Here is a 20,926-nt window from a genome sequence, read left to right on the forward strand (position 1 = left end):
TAATGATTGATGTCAAATTATCATTTTGTCAACAAAATGAATGGAGCCTTCAACAAATATATTACGATTAAGATTCATTTTGTTAGATTCATAAATTGAAAAAAATGAATTCACCGAAATTGTCATCAAGACAAAATTTCAATGGAAATATCTATGTTCGAACACCATTGATTGAATCCGTTCCACTTCGAAAATATTGTGCTTATCGAAAAGTTTATCTGAAAATGGAAAACTGTCAACCATCAGGCAGTTTTAAATTAAGAGGAATTTCAAATCTTTGTAAATATGTGAGTAATTATGTAAATTTAAATAGTTTTTGTTTGAAATTTAAAAAATCTCAAAAATATAGGCTTTATCGGCTGGATACACAGAGGTAGTTTGTCCATCCGGAGGAAATGCAGGTTTAGCCACGGCATATGCAGCTATGAAGCTAAAAATACCATGTCATATAATTGTTGGACAGAAAACACCCAGTATAATTTGTGATGCAGTTCGAGAATATGGAGCTACTGTCGAACGTTATGGTATAGTCTGGGAACAGGCAAATCAGCATGCAATTGAAACGACAATCGATTCAAAAACAGCGTTTTTGGTACATCCATTTGATCATCAAGCTATATGGTATTAATTATTAATTAAAATTAATTTTCTAAAAAGTACTCACATAGTTTTTTTTTGCAAAGGCAAGGGCATTCGACAATTGTTGATGAAATTGCACAAGATCTTGATGGTGAAATACCATCTATCATTGTAACGTGCTGTGGCGGCGGTGGACTGTTATGTGGTATCGTTCAAGGTATTCGGCGACATGGTTGGGAAAAACGTACAAAAATATTAGCCATCGTTCAAGGTATTCGGCGACATGGTTGGGAAAAACGTACAAAAATATTAGCCATGGAAACGAAAGGAACACATTCATTCAATATTTGTGTAAAAAATGGTGGATGTGGCGGATGTGAAATCTCTCTGAATCATTTGAAAGAATATCGTGATTTATTTGGTTTAACCCATTTCGACCCATATCCCCATTTGGGGATCGGAAATAGTCCTAGAAACCGGGCCTGATTTTTTTTGGAAAACTATCATTTAATTCTACTTTCACTAGTCAGGAAATCAAAAGTTACTCGTACTTTGTGTTCAATGAATCAACTCTTCTTTTTTCTTCACAGTACTGATATTCAAAAACACTAGTCAGTTCTTTGCGCTGCAAATGAAGTTTGTGAAAAAGTGGTGGAATATTTTCGTGACAATCAACCACAAATTTTATCACGTTTGATTACCGATGTTCAAGCAGCCGAAACTTGTGTTCATTTCGCAAATGATCATCGATTTCTGATCGGTTTAGCTTGTGCCACTTCGATTGCTGCAAAATAATGACCACAATTTTCATGTTTCTTGTGCCACTTCGATTGCTGCTGTTTATACAGGGATCGTTGAACGAATCATCACCAAGAATGAAGACCTTCACGAAAGCTTATATGATAAAAGAGATGAACAGGAGATGACTGATAATGAGGGACCTATTGTTGTGATTGTATGTGGCGGATGTGAAATCTCTCTTAATCATTTGAAAGAATATCGTGATTTATTTGGTTTAAATGATATTTGAGAATAAAATGAATTTGAATTTTCCATCGCATTAAAATCGGGGCAAAAAATGGTATTTTCCTTTTAACGAACGCTATTGACGTTGCCTAGTAAATATGTTGCATTGTCGCATTTTGAATAGGTCATCTGGCTGCAGACACTCAAAAGTCGATTGAAAACGAAAACATTTCCATCAATTCATGATTGCATATTCGACCTAAAATTGCGAATTTCTCCCAGAATAATGTTTAAATTTTTTTAAATAGGTGATTTTTCTCTTATTTGAATGCAAATTAATATAATTAAATAAAAAAAATTGAAAAAAAAAATTTGGGACGAAATGGGTTAAATGATATTTGAGAATAAAATGAATTTGAATTTTCCACTATTTTCACCCAATCGAGTCGCATTTTGAATAGGTCATCTGGCTGCAGACACTCAAAAGTCGATTGAAAACGAAAACATTTCCATCAATTCATGATTATCTCCGGTGTTTAGCAAAAATTTCGTGTTTCAGTGCAAAATGATCAATCTATCACGTTTCGCAAAATATCTGGACCGATTATCGATGGTCAACAATGGTGCCAAAAATCTGGCACCAACATTATCGGCTATGAATAACTTGTCTGTTGAGCAACGGCGTTTTGCTAAAAAATGGTATCCAGACAAACAATACTTTCAAGAATTTGAAGACGAATGCTTTTTAGTTCAACAAGAATATCCTGGAAAAATTTCAAGAAATGTCACTAGACTAAATCCTCAAATGAGATTTCGAAACGTTGTAATCAATTTTGGTCCACAACATCCAGCTGCACACGGTGTGTTAAGATTGGCTCTTGAACTTCGTGGTGAATATGTAATTCGTGCTGATCCTCATATCGGTCTTCTTCACAGAGGAACCGAAAAACTAATGGAATATAAAACATATACGCAAGCTTTGCCATATATGGATCGGCTTGATTATGTATCAATGATGACTAACGAACAATGTTATGCTTTGGCAATCGAAAAAATGTTGAATATTAGAGCACCAAAACGAGCACAATATATTCGAGGTAAATTGATATTTGCTGCAAATTTAAAATCAAATAATAAATCAACATTTTTTTCCAGTTTTATTTGGTGAAATAACTAGGATTTTAAATCATCTAATGGCCATCGGTACTCATGCTCTTGATGTTGGTGCATTGACACCATTCTTTTGGCTTTTCGAAGAACGAGAAAAAGTTTGTATTTTTGTATTTTATTTTTCAACTAAATTAAAGCAAACATTCAATAGTTGATGGAATTTTATGAACGAGTAAGTGGTGCCAGAATGCATGCTGCATATGTACGTCCTGGAGGGGTATCCCAAGATTTACCAATCGGCCTTATGGATGATATATACACATGGGCATTAAATTTTGTCCAACGTGTTGATGAAATAGAAGATTTGCTTACCGAAAGCCCTATCTGGAAGGATCGTACTGTTGATATTGGTATCGTTTCGGCTGAAGATGCTCTAAATTTTGGTTTCAGTGGTGTCATGTTACGAGGTAGTGGAATCAAATGGGATCTACGTAAAACTCAACCATATGATTCGTATGAAGAATTCGATTTTGATGTGCCCATCGGTATCAATGGTGATTGTTATGACAGGTAATTTGTTGAAAATTTATGGTTGTTGAATTTTTAATCAATGTTTTTAATCAATCTGTCATTAGATACCTGTGCCGCATGCACGAAATGCGTCAATCAATCCGTATAATCAACCAAGCATTGAATAATATGCCACCAGGTGAAATCAAAATTGATGATAACAAAATTGTGCCACCAAGTCGTGCAGAAATGAAAAATTCAATGGAAGCTCTTATCCATCATTTCAAATTGTTCACCGAAGGTTATCAAGTTCCAGCTGGTTCAACCTATACTGCAATCGAAGCTCCGAAAGGTGAATTCGGATTGTATATCGTTAGCGATGGCACATCGCGGCCATATCGATGCAAAATTAAAGCACCTGGATTTGCTCATCTTGCCGCTCTTGATCATATCGGTAAAAACCTTTTCCTTGCCGATATTGTCGCCATCATAGGTACACTGGACATTGTGTTTGGTGAAGTTGATAGATAGACAATTAAAGTTGTTTTGTGTTGTATAAAGTGAGAAATATTAAAAAATCAAATTTTATCTAATTATTAAAATAGTTTTTATTATTACTTTTTAAAAATAATTTAAACAAATCAACAATCTTAACATAACAGTAGATAGGTTTAGAAAACTTCTTTCTTAAAAACAAAATCGTTTTCATTACATTTTTGCCTTAAATATCCACTTAAATCGGGTCGACCACAATAGAAAAATGTTACTTTTCCACGTTTTTGTTGTCGAATATTATGAAAGATACTATTCCATTCTGGTCGACCAAAATGCCAATTAATCATACTGTGTGAACGATCAATTATCGATGAACCTTTTGTCCGTTGATTATGATCGTTTGACTTTTCGCCATCCTTATTCGTTACGTACATATGGATGTCAAAGAAACGATCATCTTTGATCGAAATTGTCGATTGTTGTTCAACCAAATCAGACAACATTTCTACAAACCACTCAAAGCTTGTTTGGTTCCGATTAATCCAGATGAAATCAACTTTTTTCAAATTGTTTATATGTCTAGATGGTACTCGTTCGGTCCAACTATGGTTACATAATGGACAATGGCGAGTTTTCTCAATATGTCGATACATGATGCTCTGTAGTATCGATGCAAATGGAGTCACACCGATTCCAGTCGCAACCAAAACGGCATGTTCGCTTTCAAAAATGTTAGATGAAGGAGCACCATAAGGACCATCCAAATGTATCTTTAACGGCTCTTTCAGAAACACTGCATTCGTTTGAACATCTTTATGAATATTTTTCAATAATGTCAAAGGTTTTTGTATGTGATTTTCCGATTCACGATTCATTTTTGAATCATGCGATTCGGACGTTGATTGTGATGAAATCTGATTCAATTCAATAGTCACCATACCACTGCCGGATTCTGATTCGCTATCCGAATGTTCGATGCTGATCTGTTTTTTAATTTTGCCACAACCATCTTCATCACAGTCTTCTGGAACTGGCAATATCATGGTACGTTTCTGCATTAAACTACCGGCACTATGATGATGGCCACAATTGATATCAAATTTGTTGATTGGATCTGTATCTTTAAATAATGGATGAAAATCCAGACATTTCCATTCTTCAAGCATCTTTTTCAATGTCAAAGTTTTAGCATTATCAAAATGATCGTACAATCGATTAGTCCATTCACCAACAGCCCGTATATGTAACGTCAATTCTATAATTGTGATCAATTACACAATAATGGTAATAAAAATACAAGCTTACCTTTGTCCTCTGGAGCTGAACTAATGGTCATCGGATGCCATTCATATTTGGTGATTGATGGTACCATCATGTAAACAAAATCACCGGGAACAAAATGAAAATACTTTGGTTTTCGTATTATTAGACGTATGACACGAGACGGTAACATTGTTCCTTCAATTACATATGTTTGGCCATGATGATATTTTTTCGTTCGATAATAAGCGGAAATTTTTTCAAATAACAAAAATATCAATGGTGCTGTCAACCAATGAAGTGTTGAGCTAGCATGCAAAAATAGGACCAGAATGTAAAAAACATAAAGCTTGTGGGAATAATAGAAAACCTTGATAAAATTCAATGTTAGAATGATTTGATCTGCTCAAAATGAATTGTTAAACATACTTCAAAATTTCCTGTGCGACGAATAAAATTCATTGAAAATATCAACATTACCACCAATATAATGACCAAAATCCAACCGGTAAGACATGCAGAACCAAAAAACCATCCGATGCCAAGATTGACAGAGACAAGAAAATCGATATACGATATTGTCGTAATATTTGTTAATTTGGCAAAATTATACAAATGTGCAAGTGTATGAACCAATGAAAAAAATGCAATAGACCATCCGGTTACTTTATGGAAATAGACATAATGATCCAAGGGAAAATATCGTGCCAAACCAAATGATCGAACATAGCTGATTGATTTTCGTAATATTAAAACAATAATCAAACCGGATTGCCCATAAATTGCAATGGCCGAAGCACGAGCAATAGCCAATGCAATTGTTGTGTCCGCATATTGACCAAATCGATAAATAAACAACGATAATGTTATGGCAATGTATATGATGGTGAAGAAAAAACTTTGAAAATTATTACGAATATAACCCCAACGAAGCTTATGAAATAATAAAGTCATGATTATTGTCGAACGAAAGATAAGTTTTGATTTGAAATAAAATGAAAAATGGATAAATTCGACAAAATAATTTGGAAAAATAGTATTTATTTTTTTTAGTAAAAAATCAGTTTCATCTTTAATCATTTTTTTTTTGATATGACATGTGTATGAAAAAAAAATCAACTTGAATCACATTAACTTGACTATGATGATGGTGATGATGATGATGTTGGCGGTTTGATCGGTTTCAATGATTGTTCCATCTGTTTGATCCGTTCCATTTCATATGCATAATTTTCATCTTTTTTCTGTTTCAATTGTTGCAAATATTCGGCACGTTTTCGAATATCACGTGTCTGTGTGGTTAATGTTGACATTTCTTTTTGAATATTACGTAATTTTCGTAAATAAATTTCCATCTCAGACATGGTTCTATTGAAATCATTCTGTTCAACTAAATTGGAATATCGTTCATTTTCTTCTGATAATAATTTACAAATGGAATCATGATGAGTAATAACTTCTTCGATTAATCGTTCGCTCATTTTAGTAGTTGTTTAAAAAATTTTATAAATAAATTTAGTTCTGTTGTGATTGAATAAAAACGTGACAAAATGTAAAGCTATTTACACATGACAGCAAATACTGGACGAAAATAGAATGATGATGATATGAACAATTTGAAAAAAGGACTTGTTCAGTTTCAACAATCCGAACAATAGATTAAATATCTGGGAACACTATGGTATAAAACATTAAAGCCAAACATGTTAAAGCCAAACATGTTAAGTCCACGATAAAATGAACCAGTTTCGTATCTTATTCGAAGTTTTAACTTTCGACATTTATGACATATGAACAATACTCTTTGTAGATGATCATAAATTTGTTTAGGAGTTTGTCGATAATCAAAAAGTTTTTCCCTCAATTTAAAATTATTAATGGCAATTTCCAAACATTTTCCATATAAAGTATCTGCTTCGAATGGATATCGTTCAGATGGTATTTTTGGTAATGAGTAATCTTCATGTTTTCTCCATGGATTGGGATCGATCTTGAAGATACCATGGAATTCATAATCAAATTCTCGAGGCAGGCTTGAAGATGCATAAAAAGGAAAAGCACGCATAGAATTGTGGGAAAAATCAATTTTAGAGTATTGAGAAGGATTACGAAAAAAATGATATAATAACGATAAAGGAAAATGTTCGATTCGGTTATGATTGAAATCAAGAACAATGCACTTTTCCAACCGAATAATTTCATACGGTATTATTCGGATAAGATTATGACTAAGATTTATTGTTTTCAACCGATGCATTTCTTGTGTAAACCACATAGGAATTTCTTCAATTTGATTATCACTCATATTTAAATGAGCTAATTGTTTTAATTGATTCAAGACGAAAGGGATTTTGTTCAGTTTACAGCCAGTTATGGTGAGCTCTGATAAGTTTTTTAATGACCATAACTTATCGATTTGTTGCCATCTTAGGGTCGTAATACTTTCAATTTTGACATTCGATAAAATAGGATTGTCCAATTTTTTTATTTGATTAACAATATTGATCAATGCACTTCTTGGCATCATTTTAGATTGCAAAATGGTTTCCACGGATGGTACTGCCGGCAATGGCTGATGATTTACAAGTATTTTCCTTGCTAATCTTTTGAACATGGCACAAATTGAAAAATCAACATTTTTCAACATGATCAGTTTTTTTGGATTCGTAATAACAAATGTATCACCACGTATAACTACATTCGATGCAGTCAAACGAAATCGATCTTTTTGTTTATTACGTACGATGACCAGATAATAACGATGATCTTTTTTATCAAAACCGATACCAACTTTTGCCTGAGAATAACGATTTGGCGGTGAGTTTGGATCACTTATTGAAACATCACAATCAATAATCATCTTCAGTTCTTTTTCGATAATTTGTTTTCAGCTGAATTCTTAAACATAAAAAGCATTTTCTAATAAAGCGCAAAATTGAAAACACACAATTGAACTATTTCAACATTAAAAGACCAATCAAAGCAAAATATGTGAACAAATTTGAATGAAAAGTTATTTTTACTGACTGGATTACTCAACAATAATATCGATGAAAATAAACGAAAACATTAATAACTAAGAAATAATCATCGAAAGATCAAAATATTATTAAACAGATTAGAGTATGTTAACAATATCAGGTTCAATATTTTTCGGCTCAACTGTTGGCGCATAACGTTTAATGGCACGACCTTCTTTGTTGACCAAAAATTTAGTAAAATTCCATTTAATGCCATCGAATCCAAGAAATCCATGTTGTTTAGCTTTCAACCACTTGTACATTGGATGAGCTGAATCGCCTACAAAGGATATAGTTACGAGGATTTTAATGAAAATTTGAAATTTAATCATAACATACCATTGACATCAATCTTTGCAAACATATCAAATCTTACACCATTCTTTTTGATGAATTCTTTAATCTCCACATCGCATCCAGGTTCTTGTCCACCGAATTGATTGCATGGAAATGCGGCAATTTTAAGGCCTTTCTCTTCGAATTGATCATACAATTCATTCAGTTGCTTATAATTCGCTTTAGTTAATCCACAATGTGTGGCCACATTAACTACCAACAATGGATGACCTTTGTATTTTTCCATCGATACCTATCAATAATAATGAGCAATTAATATACACTTTCATATGATAGTACAATTAAAGTACAAGGAAAAAAATTACACAAACTTACATCATTACCATCGATGTCTTTAGCAGAAAAATCATAGATAGTTTCCTTTGATTTCCAATCGCTGTCACCAGACATTTTTCTTGTTTGAATATTGTTGATAGAATTCAAATTTTTAGACAATAAACACAATAATGATGTTGATGATGGAATAATAATTTGTTTATTCACTGTAAATGATGTTGTTGTTGCGATCAAGTCGTAAGTGCGAATGATAATGGTTGCAATGCTGTTCATCTGTAATGGTAGAGAATACAGTCATATTTTTGTTTCATAAATTTGCACTATAGTCAAATTGATGATTGTCACAAACTATTGATAATCAAACAGTACACGCACATATAGAGAGAAGGAGAGAAATTGTTTCTAGAAAAATTTGGAATTGTTAACCAAAAACAAACTTGGAAAAGTGAAGCATACTACTAATATATGATGATGACTAACATTACCATTTTTTTTTATTGATTGATTGACCCAACCAACATTACATACTTGAAACAACATAGTACTACACCCAATATATAGAAAAAATTAAAAATGAAAAAAATTATCATTTGCTCGTATAGTAGTCATTTTATATTCAGTTATTCGATTGAACAAGTGCGTGATCATTTATAGTTTGTCATTTTTTAACTTGGAAAACAAGTCATTTCATTTTCACCGAATCCTCCCCCCTTTTCTTTTATTCCTGTCAATCGATTTCTCTGATCATCGATTTAAAAAACCAACATCAACAACATATCGACCTTGATAGTCACGCATATGTACACTTGTTGTTGTTACCATCAACGTCTTGAGTACATATACATCCAATCATTCGTATCTGATATGAATCTTTTATGTTTAAATGATAATATCAAATAATCAAATAAATGGCTATAAAATCAAAGCGAGTTCCATTTAATTAAGAAAATTAATTAATACCTGATAAAATGATAAATTTAATCGATGAAGGTTGATGATGATGATGATGATAATCAACTGTATATAAATTTTTTTTTTGGATAGGAGTTAGTAGCTATATAATCAAAAAAAAAGCGATACGATATTCGTTTTATTTAGCTTACCTTTTCTGATGATTCAAATATAGTTGTCACACTACCATTCAATTTAATAATTTTATCAATCATAAATTAGAACGTATGAATCAGTGTTTAGTGATTAGGATATTTTGAACCAAAATGTTGAATGAAGTGTAAACAGCCAATACCCAAAACAAACTCAAAAATGAGATTTGAATATCATTCGATAAAAAAAAGCTCATTAAGTTAATATAGGAATCGACTATTCTAACTTTTTTTTGGAAAAGAATTAGGGGGTAAGAACAACATGCATGTTCATAATACATGCATTTACACCCCCTCTCTCTTTATGATGATTATTTTTATTTACAATAAACATGATGATGATCATTAGAATTTGAAAAATTCATTTTTTGACTTGCCCACCCAAATCAAATTAATGAAAATTTAATCAAATGATTAACATTGTCATTCATAATGAACATATGATTTATATTGACTGTTGATGATAACGTTAATCAATCAATCAATCAATCAATCATGTTATTATTGGTGAACATTTATGAATCATCATCAATAGATTCATGTCATAGTTGACCATATAATATTTCCTATTTGAATTTATCGAATAAATGTAGAAACAAACGTATAAACAAATTGTGTTCGTTGTTGCTATACAAAACAAGGAATCGACAAAAAAAACAAATATAGACATAACTAATTTATATTCGATTGTCGTCTACAATTATTGCATACAAAAGCATTAATAAAATTCTTCATCATCATCATCATCATCACTCAATCGACGATTTCAAACATCATCTTCCTCAATTGTGATCATCATATGAGTACATTCAACTAACCAACCAACCAATGTAGTGGCCGGAAAGCCAATTGACAAAGAAAAATAATGAAAAATGTCTATATGACTATCAAATAATTGTATTCAAAACTAAAAATATTATTTTTGTGGCGTACATTGTTTTAGATATATATTTACAATAGAATAAATACCAATCGGAATCCAAAAATTTTATTTGATTTTCAAAATAATTAGCAGACAAAAGTTATAATCAAAAAAATTTTTTTAATGTCACTGGAAAAGTTAAGCGAACAACAATTAACCAGACAGCCTGAAGAAGTTTTCGACATTCTTTGTAAATTAGGTAATGTCACAATATTTTATATTGCATTTCGAATTCAATTAACGTATTTTTTACTTTATATATCTGACTCTGTTTGGCAAAAAAATAAATACAGGCGAAGGTTCCTATGGATCCGTATACAAAGCATTACATAAAGAATCTGGTCAGATACTTGCCATCAAGCAAGTACCAGTCGAAAGTGATTTGGGTGAAATAATCAAAGAGATCTCTATTATGCAACAATGCGAAAGTCTTTATGTGGTTCGATATTTTGGAAGCTATTTCAAAGGTATTTTAACATTATTCATAAATTACAATTGTATAATTTAAATCGATAATTTCCAAATGATGATGATAATGATGAATGAAGGTTCAGATTTATGGATCGTTATGGAATATTGTGGTGGTGGTTCTGTCAGTGATATAATGCGTTTCAGGAAAAAAACCTTGACCGAAGCTGAAATATCGATCATATTACAGGATACGTTGATGGGTTTGGAATATTTGCATACACATAGAAAAATTCATCGCGATATTAAAGCAGGGAATATTTTGCTTAACAATGAAGGACATGCCAAACTTGGTAATGTTTAAATTTTTCTTATACAAATTACATTTTATATTAAATTTTTTTTTCCAGCCGATTTTGGTGTTGCTGGGCAACTTACCGATACAATGGCAAAGCGTAATACTGTAATTGGCACGCCATTTTGGATGGCACCAGAAGTTATTCAAGAAATCGGTTATGATTGTTTGGCCGATATTTGGAGTCTGGGAATAACGGCGTTAGAAATGGCCGAAGGTAAACCACCTTACGGTGATATACATCCCATGCGGGCCATTTTCATGATACCAACCAAAACCTCCGCCTTCGTTTCGTGATCCTGATCGATGGTCATCCGAATTCATTGATTTTGTGCAGAAATGTTTAGTTAAAAATCCTGAAAAACGTGCAACAGCAAACGAGCTTCTTCAACATGAATTCATTAAACGAGCACTGTCCGTCTCAATAATCCAGAAGATAATTCAGGAAGCCAAAGAGATTCAACAGAATCAACAACAGCAACAACAACAAAATACTTCGGTAATGAATATAACGGCTTTTGATATGAAAATAACACATTTTTTTCGTGTTTATTTACAGTCCACATTTGGTGATAATCTTAACGCCACAATGGTCTCTGCCAAAGATGTTACGCTGCGATCAAATTCAAATTATCAAAACAATGATGGTAATCGTACAGCTGATTCACAAATGAATCGAACGGCTGGAACAAATTTTACCACATCTGATGTTGAATCCGATCTCGGAACATTAATTATCAACGATGAAACAGATGACGAAGATTCGGACAAAACACTAAAACCTGCATTTTTACAACATTTCGAGCTTAAAGATAAGCAAAAGGTAATCAAATAATCAATCAAGTTTGTTGCATTGACAATTTTATATTGTTTCACAGAATTATAAATCCGATGCGATGCCAACAATGGATGATACGCTGTTAGAGCATCCTGCCAAAAATGGTTGGAATGGAAATTCTGATGAATCCAATAATAGCAATAATTCCTCGGTATTAAGTTCCATTAATAATAATCCATTATCCAAAACGATATTGTTGGGTGGTGATTTCGAATTTTTGCGTCTACTCAGCTTGGACGAATTAAAAGCTCGAATGGCCAATCTTGATCTGGAAATGGAGGCAGAAATCGAAGAACTACGTCGCCGTTATGCTGCAAAACGGCAACCAATCTTGGATACAATGGATCAAAAAAAGAAACGACAGCAGAATTTTTAGCATTATTAATTGTAATCAATTTTTGTATACTATCTAAATCAGTGAAGCCTTCCAATTATTTATGTATCACAGTAAAGTGAAATTTTATTATATTTTTTTGACAAAAAAAAGGCACAACAATCAATTAATTTGCAATGGTATGCTGTATTGTTGATCCAAACCAATGTAACAATCACTTAGTAAATATAGTGTGTAGAATATTCGTTTCGATGACTTGACATCGGGTGTTCGAAATCTAATGTTCACCTGTGTTGAATATGGTTGAATACAAGGCACTCTGGTTATCGTGATCAATTCGGATTCTTCTTCACATCCAAGAATCAGATACCAGGATTCGGATTTCGGTTTTGGAAATGATGGGCAATATGCTCGTTGACCTTTTGAATTTTGATTAGACAATGAAATTCGTTTTAATTGGCAACAGATACAGTAATCAGAAGATGGTTGTAATTGTAGCCATTCAACATCACGGCGAGATACGAAAGTATTTTCTTTTGATATTTCTTGTGGCAGCCAATTCATGCCAGAATCTGAATCTTCTTCGTCATTAATTTTGTTTATTGTTATCTTTTCAATATTGATCAATGGCAATTGCGTCAATGATTTAAAAAGCCGCGAAAGTATCCCATGGTGAATTGAATATCCTTCGAAAAGATCCTTGAACGATTTGAATGCTTTCGAGTCGTTTCGTTTGTTTCGAATAATTTTGTTGTTGAAGAAATTGTAAAAGTGTTCGGAAGAGAACAGATTTCTTTGGAAAGTTCACGAACATCGGCTATAGCTGCATCCATTTGATGTTGACGACTTTGATAATATTCGGAAGCATCATTTAGATCATCATCAATAAATTCATTAGCTGTTGATTTATGATCATTTTCGAGGAGTAACAATAATTGATTGGAATTTTGCCATGATGCTTGAATAATACTTTGTTGTAGATTGATTATGTTGATTGTTGTAGGAAGCGATCCATTCAGAGCTGATATATCAATCATTGCCTGGAATATTCTCAAAACTTGATCCAAAACTGTTTTTAAATCAGTATAATAATCAACAATTGGTAAAGGGGAACGTGAACAATGTGCCTGAAGCAACAGGTTAGCTTTAGTATGTGGGGAATCCATTGAACGACGATCCATTTTGAATGGACATATTTTAGCAAGCTGTGCATTCAATAATTCTTCATTGTGTCGAACAGGAAGCGTTGCATATTCGGAAGCCATAGTAAGTAGATCGAGAATTTCACTCGTTTTATAATAAGTGAATTTTGGCTGACCTGTTTCACTATCGGATGGACAAAGATGGTCTTGAAATAAACGAATAGTTTTGTAAGATAAATAATAGTAGGATGCTATTTTGCCTAATGGTGTTGGTAAAAGAATCTGATTGATAAGGCAGTCATTTTTTCCATATTGTTCCTGATGATCGTTCCTCTTCATCGATTACTCTTATACAATAATTTTCGATCAACAATTGTACACAATGATCAATATATGATGAAAGAAATTTGATCACCACAGTGTTAATGGCCAATTCATCATTGAGTTGTTGTTCAATCAATTCGCTAAGATCAACACCATAATACGATGGATTCTTAATAATTCGATGATAAAGATATGTTGATGAAAGGAATTCCATGGCTTCATGTTTAGTTTTTACAGTACCAGTTATAACCTCGGCATTTAAATGATCAGGAAACGCATCCAACAAATGTGATTCAACAGGGAACGGTTCATATAAAAATTTGCGATAATATTCTTTTTTAATATCGTGTACAAACAAAACGGCAACTGCTGAAGTATCGAATTGTGGACGGCCAGCACGACCAATCATCTGCAAAACATCCGTAATAGGAAAATCAACGTAACGACCTTTTTTACCATCGAAAAATTCGGTCCCTTTAATGATGACAGCATGTGCTGGAAGATTGATTCCCCAAGCTAATGTAGCCGTTGTAATCAGAACCTGAATCTTTTGTTCAGCAAATAATTGTTCAACAAGTTTCCGATCATTTTCAATCAAACCGGCATGATGCATACCGATACCGAATCGAAGTGTATGTTTTAAATAGGAATCTTTAATCGTTTCCAACAATGAATCCAATTCATCTTCGTTGTTTATATGCAAAAACGGTATGCCCATGGTGTGATCATCCGAAGCGACTAAGGTGATGAGATCCAAAGCGGTTAGCCTAGTTTGTCGACGTGATGAAACGAATACGATCACAGGTTTGGTTGGCGAATGTTGTTTGATTGCTCTATATGCTGGTTTGTTCATTGAAGCCATTCGTGGACAATAATGTTTACCCGAGAATCCCGATACATGAACTTCGATAGGCACCGGTCTAACTGAAGAGCTAAAATTGTAAAGGCCAATATTGTGGATTCCCAACCATGATGAAAGATCATGAGCATTAGCCACAGCAGTTGAAAGACCAATGATTCGAATATTTTCACCAGTTCGACGACGAATAAAATTTGTTCGTGATACGATCATTTCCAGAACAGGACCACGTTCTTCACCCTAATAAGTGAATTTCATCGATGACAATTAGGGCAACTTGTCGTACAAATTTTCGAAATGTCCAACCACGACTAACACCGTCCCATTTTTCCGGTGTAGTCACTATTATCTGAGCAGAATCAATGGTGGCCAAATCAGGAGTAACATCACCGGTTAATTCAACAACGTTGAATCGAATTCTTTGTTCAATTTTTCTTTTCCAATCATCAACACGTTCACGTACCAATGCTTTTAAGGGAGCAATATAAACAATTTTACCCCAAGGACGTGTATTAAGCACACGGAACAAAGCTATTTCAGCAGCGATTGTTTTTCCAGAACCAGTGGGAGCTCCAAGTAGGACATTATTATCAGTATGATATAAAGTATGAAATATTTGCGTTTGAATCGGATTGAAATGAGTAAAAGGATAAATTGATTCGAATAATTCATTTTGTAATGCTTTGATTGGTAATGGCATTAGGTCCAAAAGCTGAGTGGTTGGTAAATGTTTATCAGGCAATAATAAATTTTGACATGATACTTCAGCTTCACATTTTGCACCCATCCAATATTCAAATGTACAATGAATTAGATATTGTTTCTGAAGATATGCTGCATCCAATAATGGTATGGTGAAAACATAACGTTGCGTTTCCTCTTTGATTACTTGTTTCTTGATGAAACGACCAAGTTCAGCATGATAGATATGATTGTTATCCATATCGGTCAACCATATCCAATAAAGCTGGGCAGCTTTTCCGTGATATTTATCATCCCAAATAAAATCTGGTTTAACATCAATATAAATGGTCAAAATGGTACGTGTAATTGGTTTGACTGATGCTTCAATCTGAACATTCGGTATGGTTTGAGCTAATTTTTTAACGATGGGTGCATATCGTTTATTATGGATAAATTGAGCAATCTCATTAATATCCATTTCTTTTAGATCATAATGTTGAATATTTTTGCTTTGATTGATAAATGATAGCTTGTCTAAAACATCTTGTGTCAATTCAGATTCGAATTGATATAAAGGTGTATCAAAATTCCAGAATTGCTTCTCAAACATCAACGATATATCCAAAAATTTTTCGGACAACGAAGGCCATCCTCGACGTATAACATACTCAAATAGGCCACGAGTCAAACGGGACATGTTCTAGTAGAAATAATTACAAATTAGAATGATAAAGAATTGCTTAAAACTCATACCTGAAGAATGTACATCATATCGGAATTCAATGAATGACATTCGGTAATCGATCGATTGATACAGGATTGCATCAAAATGTTAACTTTCGTATCGGTGCTGGTTAGATCGCCTTTGATCTTGAATTTGCATTGAGTCCATAAATTTTGAAGTTGCTCAATTTCTTCTTCTCTAATTCTTAGTTGATGGAATTCACTAGCCGACGACATCAGATGAAGAATATTTCCTATATCCATAACATCTCGAAGCTGTTCGTTCAAATGAACAATAGTTTCATATTGAATATAAAAATGCGAAGCAATACGTCCAAGATGTGTAGCATCTACCGTTGCTTCTCGTTCAGGATTATATCTAATCATTTGTGCTCGATCTAATTGTTCGGCAGAACTTTTTGCTAAACCTGTTAAATGATCAATGATAAGACCAAGATCGTGAGCTGCTATACTTTTGAGGCCATATTCCAATGGATTTCGTTGCATTCGAATATATAAATAGGTGTATTTGAGCCAATCGACAATTTCTCTGATATTGCATACGGTACCAAGAACAATTTCAGCATTCAAATTATCGACCAAACGTTTTAAGAATTTACTTTCAATTGGAAGTTGATTGGTCAACATGCTGAGATAATGTGGTAAACGTTCATATGTAGTAATTATTGTAGCATCACCATCACTATCAAATTGTGGCCGACCAGCTCGTCCAAAAATTTGCATAACATCAAGCATATCAATGTCGACAAAACTACCTTGTGATGGATCATAATATTCGGTACCACGAATGATCACAGAATGAGCTGGCAAATTTACGCCCCAAGCTAGCGTGGATGTACAGACTAGAACTTTGATAACACCATGGCTAAATAATTTTTCCACAATGTTACGTTCCGATCGTGGCATTCCAGCATGATGAATACCGATACCGTTGAGAAGAAATTTATTTAAATTTCGATATCTAGCTTTGGAAATCAGTTTATCTGAACCGGGAAGTCTTGACGTATCAGCTTGAAACATTAATCGTAAGCTTTCACCACCATCACGGTCACTGGGATCATTATATTGAGTTTTTTCCAACAAATAAGTTGCCATGGCCATTGTAGAATTTCTAGAATGCACAAATATCATGACCTGATATTCTTTCTGAAGTATTTCTCTGGCTCGTTTCATCGTTATTTCATCCATATCCATATTGAGCTGATTTTTTGAACGAGCTTTACATCCGATAAAGGTTTTGGCCAATGGGACCAGGTCGAAATCGATCGTCGAATACATACAATCCTTTGTAAAGATCAACATGTAGAAATTGTGCGACATCGACATAGTTGGGCAAGGTAGCCGATAATCCAATCATACGAATACATTTTTGTGATTGTTCAACATAACGAACCGTACGTGCTACTATCGTTTCAACGACATGACCGCGATCTGATTGCAAAAGATGAACTTCATCCAAAATGATTAATCTGACCAAATCCATGAGTTGAACATCGCCAACAGATTTTCTCGTGACAACATCCCATTTTTCTGGTGTAACAACAAGCATCTGAGTTTCCATTATTTCTTTGCTTGTCATCTGCATATCGCCAGTCAATTCACGAACTTTGACGCCAAATGGCTGTAATCGGCGGCCAAAAGTTGAAGTCATTTCAGCACAAAGTGCTTTCATTGGAGCAATATAAATTATTTTGAATTGATCTAAATCGATATTGGATACGGAATCATCTACAGAAAATGAACGCAAGATGTTCAATATGGCCAACATTGCAATATTAGTTTTGCCAGCACCCGTAGGAGCACATATCAGCATGTTCTGATTATCCGATTGATAAGCAGTGGAAAATACAGCTGATTGAATGATGTTCAACTTTACGAAACCATCAAATCCGGTTCGAATAAATTCATCAGTATCGGAGATTTCGATGCGTGAAAAATTTTGCAGAAATTTATTAGTTTCTTCAGTGCTTGCAATAAGCGGAACATGAACTTCGTCGTGTGTTTTGAATTCTTTTCGTTCGGATCCAATCGGTAGCAATAATTTTGTGTCAGCAATGTAAGAAGCTGTCGTTTTTATAGTTCGGTAGAGATCATAAACAAATGGATACTGTTCAATTGGACGATATTGGCGTAGATTTTCAGCCATTTTCGGCTCCAAAATTGATCGAACTGATGCTTTAAGATTTTTTTCACGCATACTTTCTAGATCTTGAAGAGAAAGTTTATCACCTTGTGGTTCAATTTCATCATTGTCTGCGGTATTTTTTTGAACTCTATTAATTTTCTTAGCAATTTTACGCATTTCTTTTTTCAATGCTTTTTCTCTAGTGGTTGTTATGACTACAGATGGTCGAATCGATTGTGATCCAGTGTCACGAGATGAATTAATACGTCGATACAATTCTTCAGCACGTTTCGTATTGGAACCTTTTGTGGATGTTGATGATGATGGCACCGCATTCGTCTTATTAGATTTATTGTGGTTCATATCGGTCGATTGGTTACTTGATTGAACTTTTGGCTTATAAGCAAAGATTAATTTTCGAACCAATTTGGAGGAATCTTCTCCAAGAAGATTGGTCAATTCTTCATAAAGACTATCATTATCATTATCACTGTTGATTAAACGATTCATGACCATTTGATTCAATTCTTCGGCGCTCAAATAGAATTTATCCGAATTTCTTTCATTATAATCGACAATGAATGCTGATAATTCTTCATATAAATTAGCCAAAATATCTTCGGTTGATTTATTCGCCATAGAATCTTCCATATCAACCTGGAATTCTGATGGTTTTTTTTGTTGATTTGGTATATTATTGGCTTCTTGTTTTCGCAGTTGACTCGTTGCTGATGTTTGTGATTGTGAAGAAATTGAATTAGAATAAAGCAGGTTTTGAAGAATAAATTCAGAATTGGAATAATCGGGATTGAATTTAGTAAAATCTTCATTACATTCTTGAATCATTTGTTTATCATAATTGTTAGTTAACATGTAGTTGAATTTACTATTGGCATAAGGATCAATTTTAATTTCAGCATCATTGGTTTCAAAAATACGGTCGGCGAATTGATTAAACCAATCATGATTTTTTTCAGAAGATTGTTTTTCGAGATCAGTTGTAATTTTTTTAATAACACTAGCGTAAAAGAAAATTTCATTCAAATATTTGGGTTCCATCACCTGGAATATCTGACGGCAACATTGATACATTTTTTCCACTAGATTATACTTCATTGGATTTAAGCATAGATTATATTCCATATCATTGTAATGGGAACTAATATTGGCAAAATTCAATGATGTTTGATGTTCATCTGCGATCGGTTGTTGTGTAATAAATTCTGTTTGAAATGAATCATAAAACACCCATAGAAGATAAACGGCTGCTTTTTCCACAAGATTCTGATGTGTAGATCGATCATCGATCTGTATGAATTCAGCAATTAATGATAATAGTTCTTTATACAAACAATCCGGACTTTGCATTGGCCTATCGTGATCGATATCCATTCGTTCATCTTTCGAACAAATCGCGACGCTGGTATTGTATCGATTAAAAAATTCCATATCGCCATTATGAATTAACGATGCTTTCGAAGGTTTGGACATGATTTCATCAAACGGTGATCTGGAACTAAAATTCTGTGAGCGATTCTGTACGTTACGTAAATGTTCAACAATATTTTCAAAACGAGGTAACATTTTTTCATCGAGCACATCAGTTAATCGTTGTTCCATTAATTTGAAACGAGTAAAACATCCAATATAAATTTGATCACTACTTGCACCGCTGCTGCTGATATTATTAGGATTATCGAGAACATTAAGCTTTACATTGCATTTTAGGTTCTTGACTTTTTGACGTATATACATGGAGAATAATTTGTTTTTCGTATTGTCCATTGTTTCTTAGACAAGATTTCTTAAAAAATAATCTCGTGGTTATTAATGAACTATTAACAATTTATAAACAGATATATAAAGAGCATCGAATTTAATTCAAACTTTCTCCACGAGACATTCAACAATTGCATCAAAACACGTCAAGCAGACGGATTTTTTTTTTGTTATCGTAAGCATCTATTTCTACCCAAGTGTCATGAAATTTTGTGGAAAATTATGAAAAATTTTTAGTTTTATTTTTAAATTAAATTTTTTTTATACAAAAAGGATTAAAAATCAGCAATCATTTGATGATCATTCGAGGGATGAAAATTCTTCAGCAGATTTTTCCAGTTCTGATTTTAAATTATAATCTGCTATTTTCTTTCCCGTAGACATTGTTTTTTTCTGGACATTAGTGTTTACATTTTTGCGTTTTATGCTGACGTTTTTCTTGCCAAATCTGGATTTAGTATTCACATCTTTTGTAAAACTATCAACTTTTTCGATTGTTGATTCATTTTCATTACCGTTCTCGCTGACTACGAATGTATCCGTTCTCACTGATTGTTTTGATTTATTCGTTTGTTGTTGAAGTTTAGTCATATAACCACGATCATGATCTTCATCATTCTCACCGTGAACATTGGCCGGACTTTTATGGGTAGCTTCGAATCGTTTTTTCAATGATTCTTGCTGACGATGAAAATAATCATAACTTGTCCAATGAAGACGGCTAGCTGGTCGTGAT

General features: G+C 33.3%; 7 protein-coding genes across 7 annotated transcripts; 3 read left to right on the forward strand and 4 right to left on the reverse strand.

Moving 5' to 3' along the window:
• The first annotated feature begins 43 nt into the window (after nt 1–43).
• Nucleotides 44–1,634, forward strand: LOC124494480 (L-serine dehydratase/L-threonine deaminase-like). The gene is given in 6 exon segments (XM_075729685.1): nt 44–287; nt 350–621; nt 684–796; nt 851–944; nt 1,164–1,339; nt 1,389–1,634. Coding segments are annotated over 6 exon segments (1,059 nt in total). The 5' UTR covers nt 44–104; the 3' UTR covers nt 1,610–1,634.
• A 364-nt stretch (nt 1,635–1,998) lies between these two features.
• On the forward strand, nt 1,999–3,758 carry ND-49 (NADH dehydrogenase (ubiquinone) 49 kDa subunit). Its single transcript, XM_047057654.2, has 4 exons — nt 1,999–2,642; nt 2,701–2,813; nt 2,867–3,225; nt 3,291–3,758. Exons 1-4 carry the CDS (start codon nt 2,111–2,113, stop codon nt 3,694–3,696), a joined length of 1,410 nt encoding a protein of 469 aa, XP_046913610.1. The 5' UTR covers nt 1,999–2,110; the 3' UTR covers nt 3,697–3,758.
• Nucleotides 3,749–9,830, reverse strand: LOC124494483 (NADPH oxidase 5). The gene is made up of 7 exons (XM_047057662.2): nt 9,677–9,830; nt 8,613–8,846; nt 8,280–8,529; nt 8,073–8,220; nt 5,350–5,842; nt 4,966–5,290; nt 3,749–4,915 (listed from the first exon to the last, which is right to left on the reverse strand). Exons 1-7 carry the CDS (start codon nt 9,737–9,739, stop codon nt 3,837–3,839), a joined length of 2,592 nt encoding a protein of 863 aa, XP_046913618.2. The 5' UTR covers nt 9,740–9,830; the 3' UTR covers nt 3,749–3,836.
• Pldn (biogenesis of lysosomal organelles complex 1 subunit pallidin) lies at nt 5,945–6,401 on the reverse strand. The gene has a single exon (XM_047057668.2). It carries the CDS (start codon nt 6,399–6,401, stop codon nt 6,060–6,062), a length of 342 nt encoding a protein of 113 aa, XP_046913624.1. The 3' UTR covers nt 5,945–6,059.
• LOC124494481 (uncharacterized) lies at nt 5,945–8,040 on the reverse strand. Its single transcript, XM_047057659.2, has one exon. The coding sequence runs from the start codon at nt 7,778–7,780 to the stop codon at nt 6,560–6,562; it is 1,221 nt and encodes a 406-aa protein (XP_046913615.2). The 5' UTR covers nt 7,781–8,040; the 3' UTR covers nt 5,945–6,559.
• A 90-nt stretch (nt 9,831–9,920) lies between the features above and the next one.
• Nucleotides 9,921–13,761, forward strand: LOC124494475 (serine/threonine-protein kinase hippo). Its single transcript, XM_047057652.2, is given in 7 exon segments — nt 9,921–10,797; nt 10,892–11,065; nt 11,147–11,359; nt 11,417–11,634; nt 11,636–11,860; nt 11,921–12,184; nt 12,240–13,761. Coding segments are annotated over 7 exon segments (1,506 nt in total). The 5' UTR covers nt 9,921–10,721; the 3' UTR covers nt 12,576–13,761.
• Nucleotides 12,631–20,340, reverse strand: LOC124494472 (activating signal cointegrator 1 complex subunit 3). The gene is given in 7 exon segments (XM_047057649.2): nt 12,631–13,271; nt 13,273–13,308; nt 13,310–13,996; nt 13,998–15,098; nt 15,100–16,242; nt 16,296–17,537; nt 17,539–20,340. Coding segments are annotated over 7 exon segments (7,443 nt in total). The 5' UTR covers nt 20,197–20,340; the 3' UTR covers nt 12,631–12,695.
• Nucleotides 20,341–20,926: the final 586 nt, after the last annotated feature.

The sequence above is a fragment of the Dermatophagoides farinae genome, chromosome 3 (genome assembly GCF_024713945.1).
Source record: "Dermatophagoides farinae isolate YC_2012a chromosome 3, ASM2471394v1, whole genome shotgun sequence".
Classification (NCBI taxonomy): Eukaryota; Metazoa; Arthropoda; class Arachnida; order Sarcoptiformes; family Pyroglyphidae; genus Dermatophagoides; species Dermatophagoides farinae.